The following is a 10390-nucleotide window of genomic DNA, read 5'->3' as shown; positions in this document are numbered from 1 at the left end:
TAACGACTTCTTCCAGCTGATGAATTACAAGAAATTAAGAGGTCTAAAATAATAGGGGTCCCCAGTCCATGGAGAGCACAGATGACCTAATGCATGTACAGGCTGGCAAACCAAGCTCGAAGAGCAGTGCCAACGATGACTAAGATGAGTAGCGAATAGCACAACTTTCATGAATTATTTCATTAAGAAAATGCATTCACTTTTCTGGTGGAGGTTAACGGTGTAGGATTGCCTGGATTTCACACTTGTAGTCAGAAATATTAAAGCACATGGCCTTGTCCTGTTTATGGTGTTTCAGTTCTAGCCTGCACTTATACCAACATCTGGACCGCTATTTTGCAGCGACGACTTTTCTGATGCTATTTGCCTTTTTTGTGCTTTTTGCGCTTGGCCAGTGGTCAAAGCGACCATCCATGCATGGGCCCCCGCATTCCTCGCTGGCACCGTCCCTGGACACAGTGAATGTGAAGCAAACAAGACAGACGTGGAAACATGCTGGCCTATTAAACCAATATCAATGCAAGTCGTGTCTGTAAAAGATGAACTGATGAAAACTAGCGAAATTGCAATATTGAGAATGTAGATATGACAACTGATCAGATATACTGTGGTAAATCTAATGTTTCTCATTAACATCGACACATAACAAGTACAAGCTTATAACTAGGGGTGTGCGAATATTCGAAATTTCGAATATTTTTCGAATAGTGTTTGCTATCCGATTCGATTCGCACTGAAATTTTACTATTCGAACTATTCGAACTTCCCCAAAACAAGTACAGTCAACGTTTGATTGAAAGTGACCCCTTCAGATTTTCAATATGCTTCACCTCATTACACTCTCGTATTGCGGCAAAGCTGCCTTTCAAGCTCCGTTACAGTCGAACTTTGCCAAGACAGTCAACGTCCGATTGGAAGTGGTCCCTAGATTTTTATTATGCTTCACCTCATCACACCCCGGTATTGCGGCAAAGCTGCCTTTCAAGCTCCGTTACGGTCGAACTTTGCCAAGACACAGTCAACGTCTGATTGGAAGTAGTCCCTAGATCACGGTGTAAGAAAAATAATTATTTTTCTTACACCGTGCCCTAGATATTCAATATGCTTCACCTCATCACACCCCGGTATCGCGGCAAAGGCAAAGCTGCCTTTCAAGCTCCATTACGGTCGAACTTTGCCAAGACACAGTCAACGTCTGATTGGAAGTGGTCGCTAGATTTTCAATATGCTTCACCTCACCACACCCAGGTATTGCGGCAAAGCTGCCTTTCAAGCCCCGCTACGGTCGCAAATGTATTAAGAAAACGCTGGTTCCAACATGGAGATGAAAGATGTGGCAGAGGTGGAGGCTCAATTAATGCTGTTTTGGGCCTGAAATTTGGGCAGAAAGTCTGAAAAATCAGACGCCGAAGCTTTTTAGCATCCAAAATTTCAGATGTTCTTATATATCGACGTCTACGAGGCAGATTTGGAACTCCGGACTTGAAGGGAGCACACCCTTGTCCGCCACATCAGTTGGGCTTTCACAGAAGTTGAAAGAGGAGGAGAGGCTGAGGAAATGGCACCTTTGCCGATCACGTGTAAAGTGTTGTCGGCAACACTTTGGTTGCACCAAATCACGTACATAAATCGAATTCGGCCTCTACATTGCCTCATTCTTGATAAGACAACTAGGAAACATCACCCTGCCAGTGCTTCATCAACCTAGCAAAAAGAAACACTTTCATGTTGCTATCTCATAAGAATGTGCTTAGGAATCCTCTCTAACTTTTTTTTCTGCAATTTCACTTGGAAGCATTCGAACAATATTCTAGAAATATTCGAAAAATATTCGATTCGATTCGCACTCACACCTCAATATTCGAATTCGCTTCACACCGAAAATTTTGCTATTCGCACAGCTCTACTTATAACAAAGATCGGATACAACAACGATAATTTCATGACAGGTGCAACTTAATCAAGAGGCTTGAGTGCACCAGTCTTTCAATAGACCGGATTTGAATCTGCACTAGGTTTTCCACCTTTTCTAAAAAAAAAAATACCGGCCCCTCCAGGGGGGGGGGGTGGCCTAACAAGGGATTAATGTTGAACAATAGATGCTGTTGCTGTGCCAAGTCTTCGGCATGCAGTGCCATTTAATGTAACACTGCTTTCCTTGAGACAAATAAACCTCATGTACAAATAAAAACAGCACACTTAGCTAACCAACTAGTCTAATTGCTGGAATAAAAATACCCGTGATTGGAATGGTGCTTCGCTTATTGCTCTGAATGGGCTGCACTGAAAAGGAACCGCAATACTTCGTCCATAAACGTTCTTCTTTGCATCTGAATCCAGCAGGACAGTGGCATTATAGACACAAGCGAACGTTAAAATGTATACAGTCCATATGCCACAAAAATGCAGGATATTCATATATACATACACGCGCAATTATATGCTCTATTCCAATGATCGCTACACTTGAAGGATCTTAAAAAGTGGTTGACTAATAGTGTAAGAGTTTTGGTGATTGACGATAAATATTTACCGTCACAGTTGTTGAACTGACGCTTATAAAACACCCCAGGAAATAAATATTTGCAATATTATGACAAAAAAAAAGACGGCCAATGGTGCTGGTGCAAACTGGCAACCGGCCTGCTATCTAAAAACCGGCCGGGCCGGTCTAAATCCGGACAGGTGGCAACCCTAATCTGCACAAGTTCTTTACAGAAGTCAAATTAAAGGGCGAAACAGACAGGTCGAGCAAAAAGAAAGACAATAGTGTCAATTGTTTGTCCCATATCTTTCATTTATATTCCAAATTTGTCTAGCACCTCAACGCACAACAAATACAGTGCTGGAAATGGTTTTCAAGTAGAGAAATCTGGTAATGCTCCCAAACAATGTAGGGAGAATGCATTCTTCTACAAGTAAGTTCACAAAAATCATTGATTTTATATCATTTCACTGCTGTTTAAACACAGCTGCAGCAGCCCGCAAAGGAAATCTAAAATTTCACATTCAGCGGCAGAATATCAGAGCCAACAAGTCACTGCAGTGAATGCTATGGCTCACAGCAGATATATGATATCATATTTTGCAATATCAGCAGGGTCCTCTTCAACCTTCGAACAGCACACTTTTCAATAGCTTCATACGCTCCAGGGCTCAAGGATGTATGTACATGTCCCAACCGGCTCAAGTTTCACATTTCACCACACTGCGAGATGATAACGGGAATCTTGGGCTTGTTGTTGGGTCCGATGGGAACGTTCTCAATCTTCCGCATGACCAGTAAGCCATCAAGAATACGACCTGCGTCACCAATACAAAAGTTAGTTCTCACGCTGTGAGGAAGGCCACCACGTAGTGCTTACCAAAAACAACGTGTTTCCCGTCGAGAAAGTCACATCGTGCACAGGTAATAAAAAATTGACAGCCATTAGTATCCTTGCCACTGTTGGCCTGCATGGAGAAGAAAACGTTAACGTGAGAGTTTGGGCGAGTTGATAGTTCATCGTAAAGGAAATTTCAACAGCGCTGTTGAAATTTCCTTTACGAAGAAAACGTAACAAGCATTAATATTCTGCACAGCTGTATAGATTATGCAGAGCCTTAGTGTTAAGCTATAGTGTTCCACTGCATGATGTGCAGCGATGTAAAGCAAAATACCATAGACAGTAAGCCAGCGGCATCGTGCTTCATCTGGAAGTTCTCGTCAGGAAAGGCGCCGCCATAGATACTCGTCAATCCCATGCCGTCACCCTGGTGTGTAAAGAGCAAAAGATTAGTGCACTACAAAATGAAAAGCACGTATGGCGTTCGTGGTACAGAATGGCAGGCACGCAAACATGGACACAAGTAGAACGAAAAGGTGAACATAAGTGTTGTTCCCTCCTTTTCGTTCAACTTCTGTTCGTACATATTTGCATGCCAACCTAGCCACATAACAAATCCCCATTAACTTATAAATTTTCAGTTGTTCTAAGCAGGTCTTACGTTGACGAAATCACCTCCCTGGATCATGAAGTCCTTGATGACACTGCGTACGAACATATATAAGGTGTCAGTACAGTGAGGCATTTCCATCTTTTGTGAAAGAGCTCACCGATGAAACGTGGATCCCTTGTAGCCAATCGGCACGCTGTCCTTCTTGTATTCTCCAGTGCAAAATTGCCTGCGTATAGCACGCAGCTGTCAGTGTCTGTCACAAGCTTCTTTTTCAACTCGTAATCACCTGAAGTTTTCCGTAGTCCTGGGAACTACGTCGGCAAAAAGCTCCATTTTCATCCGTCCAACCTCCTGATAATGTAAAGGGAAAAAAAAAATACAGAACAATTGGGAAACAGTGGTTACCTAACGTAAACGTTGGCCAATCCCCACAGCGCGGGTACTACGTGCCGTGCAGTGGACCGGGCACAACTACTTGAGTCAAGCAAGCAAAGGAACAGAAACGCTCGCATGCAGCTGATCGCGATTAAGCCTGATCACGATCAAATTTCTCAACAGTGACAGGCTCCATTCTGCAGCTTGCGCCAACCGCGATCAAGAAATTCGATTCGAATTGGTACTTGATCACGATCGGAAGTGACCGTGTGACACCAGTATGAAGCACGAAGCTCCAAGCACTGCGTCAAGACGCTCTTTATGCTGTGAGTTTTTTTTTCTTTTTTTTTAACACTGAACACTATTTTAAGGTGTCCACAATGCGTCCACGAAGCAGACTACCAGGTAACATCAGACTATAACTAACATCAGAAAACTATGCATTACGCACCGTAGAGCCGATGGTAATATCAAAGAACACCACAGGATTGTTCGGATGCCTGAGCTGCTGTTGAAGTTGATTCCAATTTGCCATGGTTAACTAAACTAGAACCGAGGAATAAAACACTTCGCAAAGCAATCCAACGTGCCCGCTGGAACAAGCGACGCCGGTGACGTCACGGACATCGTATGTGGTTGCCTACTCGGACAAGAAAACATGCCAAGCCGGTAGTACAGTTTTCTATAAAATATTACTGAACATAACAGCTCTATAGACATTTTTTTTATGCGGCACTGCAGTTTCAAACCTAGAAACATAAGATTAACCGCATTAACTGTAACTGACTGCTTTCAGCACGACATAGCTTGCACATGGGTGTCCTGTGGTTCATTCTATATATGCTGATGCATTGTAAGCAAAAGTGCGCCAAATCGAAAAACGTTAGAAACATATCATACCCCAACATACTGAACCATTTTTTTCCACATTACATCAGCTCCTTTCCGCCAGCTCATGTGAGGCTTTGCGCGTACGCAATGAGCGCTGAAAACGGTAATTTCACGTGACCGTGAACAAGCTCTGCGCGACGATGTAAGCAACAAAACTATAAAGGAAGGGAAAATATGGACAAAGCAGCCATTGGTTTTTAAAAAAAAACGACACGAAGAGCCCTTCCGCCGCTAGCTTTGTCCATGGAGTTCGCCGACATGCGGACGTCCACTCCGCACGTTGGATAAAACTCCTATAATCATAATTCTATCTCGCTTTTTTTTTATTCTCCCTTCCATGAAGCGCTAAACCGCGCTCCTTCACGGGCTATAAACAAAAAAAGAAAGAATTGCGCGCTATTTTTTTTCCTTTTCCTGACAAAAACAATGCCCCTGTGCATCACAAGGTGTATCAAGAGAAAGGGGAAATGACAATGTATGAGCTTTTGTTCAAGTGTAGACGCACTGAATAAGAAACACAAGGCCAGCGACACCAAAAAAAAAAAAAAAAAATGTTCTGCAGCTGCAAAAGTGATCGCACGGGTCAGTGGTCAGTTGTGCTATGCGTGGTTTCTCACCGCATTGCTGCATGCAGCTGAGACAAGTTTGCAAATTAAAACATCTGACAAAAATAAATAACGAAAAACAGCACCGACAGCGTTACCGTTCTTTATTCATTACGCATAGAGTTGTGACCAGTTGTGGCATTACCTGGCATTACATGCTTTCATAGAGTAATGCATGGTGCGTGACGATTACGTAACCATTCAAGGCGCTGTTTGTCGCCAAGATGCGCGTTAGATAGTTACCCACTCCACTGCTCGTACAAGCATGGGACAGGCGTCAGCCATTTGAAGTCTAAAATCGGCCGCTACTTTAAAACGAAAAACACGGCTACACACGGCCAACACGGCCGATTTATTATGACGTCACTGCCCCGAAAATTAAAACTGACGTCCTCCGTGGAAATAGCCACGCGCCTGGAAGCCGCGGAGAGCAGCTCGACGCGTTTGCTGGCCGACTCGAACTTGCAGGGTGCGTTTTATCCGGCACCGTCCGGGTTAAGCGGACAAACGGCGCGTAGAAGCGCGGACAGCAGTGTGCCCACTTATGTGCCGCGGTCTGTTACATTTTCGGGTCGTCCAATGGTGGACCACCCGAGCGCGACAGGGGTCCTGCCGACACAAGCACTGACTACCGGTAGCGGCTATGCGCTGCAAGGTAAGCCTTTCAGACCGGGCCCTTGCAGTCTGTGAATGGCTTCGCGTCGGTGACCCACAACAGCGACGTATCAAAAACTGCTACTCTTGTATCTGCATAATCGATCACCCGAACAACGTGCACCGGCGCTTGCCGCCTGCGAGTCACGTCACGAGTACGAGAGCGCGCGCGCACCTGAGTAGACGCGTCGCCCGCGAAGGTTGCTTCGCGTGAAGATGAGCCGGGTGCCTCTTTGAACAGGGCGTTAGCTTCGCGAGGGACAAACGTGTGGGCGCATGGAAATGTCTCCAAATGCTCTTGGACGTCACGGCTACTTCTTACACTAGTTCCGTGAATGATCTGCGGTGCGAAAGTACCTCCCACAGCCTGTGTAGAGGTTTAGGGCGGTGCGGCTATTAAGCGATCGCAGCGTTACGCACTGCAGTGGTGCCGTATCGCACACAAACCGAAGCAGCAGCAGTTTGCTGTAAGTCCGCGGCTTTTTTTGCTCGGTACTGCGGCAGTACGACGGCGCACGAAGTACGAGTAGATACTAGTGAAGTTGCTGCACGCATGCCTCATTAAACTTGTAGGAAGTATCGCGGAAAATTAGGGACCTGGTCAGTTTGCGTGTGGCGCAATCTTGGAATGCTGGCTGTGTATTCATAAAAGCGTGCAAGATCGTCTGCGTGCGACAAAAACGTGTTGCTAAATGATGTGCCAGCCCAGCTTGTATCAATTACTGGCAACTTTATTCGCGATGCTCATTAATCCTTTTTTAGTCTCCTGAGCAGAACCGAAAATAAGCGATTTCTCTAGTTTGACGTAGCAGTCGCGGTAAAACAACAGCAACAACAAAAAAAGGTCATAAGTATACTTTCTCTTGACAGCAACTTCCTTCTCTGGCAGTTGAGTGACAAATGTTGGAGGCCATGACCGGCGCATCTCTTTCCTCTTGTGTTTGTTATGGTCGAAATTCTTACAAAACATATTCCTTTCAAAACCGTGCCTTTACATTGAACTTCGGACACTGGTATATTTATATTTGCGATGCAAAAATATGCGCTCTTATATATTTGACCTGTTACATTCTGGGTCACTCAATAGTACAACTATGAAAATGCACTCCCGCTGGAGCATAGCCATAGTGCTGCAATGCTGTTCCTTTGTATTAGTGATTACAAAGATTGGGGCTGTGAAACCTGCAGAATCACAACTGAGTCTTGCTGTATACAAAAGCAGCAGTGCAACTCCTACGTACTTTTTTTTCTAGTTCCATGCCGTTCTTCACAAGCTGCACACTGGAAAGAAGTATGCAACCATAGCCATCAAGCTCAAATGAGTGACACTAGCAAAGAATCCTCAAGTAAGAAAATTCTCATTACCTTATCAAGGCATGCAATATTGGAGGACAGTGCATTTACCTCTGCGAGTTTGTTGTTGTTGCGAGTGACATTTAACTAAGGTATATCTTTTTCATGATAAAAGCTAAAAGTGCACAAGACGAGACAGAGGACAGGTTCGAGACACACAAGCGCTTGTGTGTCTCCTCTCTGTCCTCATCTTGTGTGCTTTTAGTTTCCATCATGTCTTACCAACATGGCCAAACACTCACATCAGTGAATATCTTTCCAGTTTGGTCACAGCACTTTCTGGCATGATGGAAGAATCAAACCATCTCTCTTGAATGTATTTGGAGGCTGTGTGAATCGACTTTGTAGCAAAGCAAGTTCATGGCTCTGTTGGAACACCACTGAGGACAACTAACATAGTGTTGCACCTCAGAGTTGCTGCAATATAATTGAAGGCCTTTACAGGAACAGGCACTAGTCATTTCATAAAGTCAGTAAAATCGCCTGTGTTGTGTCCTTTCATCTGTCCTTGTTCATTTTGCGCTGTGTAAATACGTCGATGCAGTAAAATCCATTTGGAACTGCATGACCTTTTGGGGCTATTGTGTGTGGTCATGTGGCTTCTCATTCATGGTTTATTCTCCTGCATCAGTGTGCTAAAGTACTCGAGTTCATTATCTCTTTGTTATAGTCATAAGGAAGCTGCTTGTGCAAGTGCTCAGCAGCCATACACAAGTTTCTGTAGTAAACAGCAGTTAATCATATTTGCACTCGTCCTCACCCTTATTTATAAATTGCCTAACCACTACAGAACCTGTTGCAGAATGCATAGAAGATATCACTAATCGTAGCACTATTTCTGAACCCTGTTCTGTGTTTACCAGAATGGCTGCAGCAAATTGACCTGATGTTTCCCATTCTCTGTCTACATCCTTCCAGTACTGGAGGCGTTTTATGGTATTTGCAGTGGAGTTCCGTAACGTGCTGGAATTTACCTGAACTTCAAGTTGGTAATGTTGAGCGGAGTAGTCAGGTGTGGCTAGAACAGTCTAGAGTAGCTAGAGCAGTCAAATGTGGTTGGTTTCAGCCCTAGCACACCATATGAAGCGACCCACAATTATCTGGCGGCAAAACATTCATGGCGCTTTTGTGTAGCCGCTACCAACAGCCTACTTCACTGGAGGGCATGGGTACCCAGCAGTTTTATTAATCTCGGCAAATGATTTTGTTTGGTGGTGCAATGAAATTCCCATTCCACTTGCAGGGATGAATAAAACTTTTTACAGCAAAGTGCTATCCCTTATTGATACCATATGGCTGTGAAACTCCCCAAATTTTTGACCATTGCATGCTCTCCAGATCTTTGTCGACCATTTTTTTTGTCTCTCTGCAGGTACGCCAAGCAGGGCGATGGCAGGGCAGTCTCGGCTCTCTGCCTACCTGCTGGCCTTGCGGCCGTGGTCCTTCAGTGCCTCCCTCGCCCCTGTTGCACTGGGCGCTGCCCTTGCCTACCGTGTGGTACACCACTTCAGCCCGCTTGTGTTTGTGGCCAGCTGTGTGACAGCCTTGTCAGTGCATGCGGCCGGAAATGTCGTCAACACCTACTTTGACTACATGCGAGGTGTTGACAGCCGCACGAGCAGTGACGACCGCACCCTCGTCGACCGACGTCTCACTCCTGGTGAAGTGGTCCACCTGGGCGCTCTGCTGTATACCATCGGCTGCGTGGGGTTCATACTGCTTGCCGGCTGCTCCGAGGCGCGTATGGAGCACTTGGCGCTCGTCTACTTCGGCGGCCTGTCCAGCTCATTTTTGTACACCGGAGGCCTGGGCCTCAAGTACATTGCACTCGGGGACCTTTTGGTGCTTGTGACCTTTGGGCCCGTTTGTGTGCTCTACTCGTTTGTTGCGCAAGCGGGTCGGATGGATCCCGCTCCGCTCTGGTATGCCATGCCACTTGCCATGAACACAGAAGCGATTCTGCATGCCAACAACGCCCGCGACAGGCAGCAGGACGCTCGTGCCGGTGCCGTCACTCTGGCCCTCCTGCTGGGACCCACGGGATCTCATGTGCTCTATGCGCTGTTGCTTTTCGTGCCCTACCTGCTGTTTGCGCTTCTAGCGGCTCGCTCGCGTTGGCTCCTGCTGCCACTCATCACGCTGCCCAGTGCGTTCAACCTGGAACGACAGTTTCGCGACGGACGCCTAGCCCGTCTGCCAAGGCACACGGCGCGCCTGAATGTCTACTTTGGCCTCTTCTACATCCTGGCCGTTGTCCTGGCAGACTTCCTGCCGGGATTGCACTGAATGGTGCGCTTAAGCACAAAATACTCTCCGAGTGGGTGCGAGTCTCATTTGAGCCCATAACGTGGTCTCCCTCTGGACAGCTACAGAGCACAACAATCGCGTGTGCACACAACATATCAAAGTGTACTGTTGCCCTCCCTCTCCCCAACCACAAGCCTATGGTGCAGTTAATTTCTGCCTTTGAATGGACTAGGCCTTAGGACTTTTCAAGTGACTTTTATAGGCATTGCTGCCGCCTTGTTTGGCAGCTTTCCCCCTTTTTTTTCTACAGCGGAAAATAAAAAAAA

The 10390-nt window shown here is 45.8% G+C and overlaps 2 protein-coding genes across 3 annotated transcripts; one reads left to right on the top strand and one right to left on the bottom strand.

The window, feature by feature from the left end:
• Positions 1-1912: 1912 nt before the first annotated feature.
• On the bottom strand, positions 1913-4953 carry LOC119389522 (peptidyl-prolyl cis-trans isomerase H). Its single transcript, XM_037656827.2, has 7 exons — positions 4766-4953; positions 4226-4290; positions 4097-4165; positions 3988-4030; positions 3661-3753; positions 3366-3453; positions 1913-3303 (listed from the first exon to the last, which is right to left on the bottom strand). The coding sequence occupies exons 1-7, from the start codon at positions 4847-4849 to the stop codon at positions 3194-3196; spliced, it is 552 nt and encodes a 183-aa protein (XP_037512755.1). The 5' UTR covers positions 4850-4953; the 3' UTR covers positions 1913-3193.
• Positions 4954-6144: 1191 nt separating this feature from the next.
• On the top strand, positions 6145-10368 carry LOC119389521 (ubiA prenyltransferase domain-containing protein 1 homolog). 2 transcript variants are annotated; one of them, XM_037656824.2, is made up of 3 exons: positions 6145-6465; positions 7718-7810; positions 9190-10368. In XM_037656824.2, exons 1-3 carry the CDS (start codon positions 6168-6170, stop codon positions 10101-10103), a joined length of 1305 nt encoding a protein of 434 aa, XP_037512752.1. In that variant the 5' UTR covers positions 6145-6167; the 3' UTR covers positions 10104-10368. The 2 variants fall into 2 exon arrangements, with proteins under 2 accessions (XP_037512752.1, XP_037512754.1); XM_037656826.2 differs by lacking the exon at positions 6145-6465 and adding an exon at positions 6540-6931.
• The last annotated feature ends 22 nt before the right edge of the window (positions 10369-10390 follow it).

Source organism: Rhipicephalus sanguineus, chromosome 4 (assembly GCF_013339695.2).
Source record: "Rhipicephalus sanguineus isolate Rsan-2018 chromosome 4, BIME_Rsan_1.4, whole genome shotgun sequence".
In the NCBI taxonomy this organism is placed as follows: domain Eukaryota; kingdom Metazoa; phylum Arthropoda; class Arachnida; order Ixodida; family Ixodidae; genus Rhipicephalus; species Rhipicephalus sanguineus.
This window is presented reverse-complemented; position numbering and strand designations above follow the sequence as displayed.

Bases quoted from the DNA above. Each gene is read 5' to 3' on its own strand.
- LOC119389522 (XM_037656827.2), bottom strand. From the start codon at position 4,849: ATGGCAAATTGGAATCAACTTCAACAGCAGCTCAGGCATCCGAACAAT. The intron at 4,291-4,765 runs GTGCGTAATGCA...TTACATTATCAG, and splicing joins ATATTACCATCGGCTCTACG to GAGGTTGGACGGATGAAAAT. The intron at 3,754-3,987 runs GTAAGACCTGCT...TTTACACACCAG, and splicing joins AGGGAGGTGATTTCGTCAAC to GGTGACGGCATGGGATTGAC.
- LOC119389521 (XM_037656824.2), top strand. From the start codon at position 6,168: ATGACGTCACTGCCCCGAAAATTAAAACTGACGTCCTCCGTGGAAATA. The intron at 6,466-7,717 runs GTAAGCCTTTCA...TTTTTTTTCTAG, and splicing joins TAGCGGCTATGCGCTGCAAG to TTCCATGCCGTTCTTCACAA. The intron at 7,811-9,189 runs GTAAGAAAATTC...GTCTCTCTGCAG, and splicing joins CACTAGCAAAGAATCCTCAA to GTACGCCAAGCAGGGCGATG.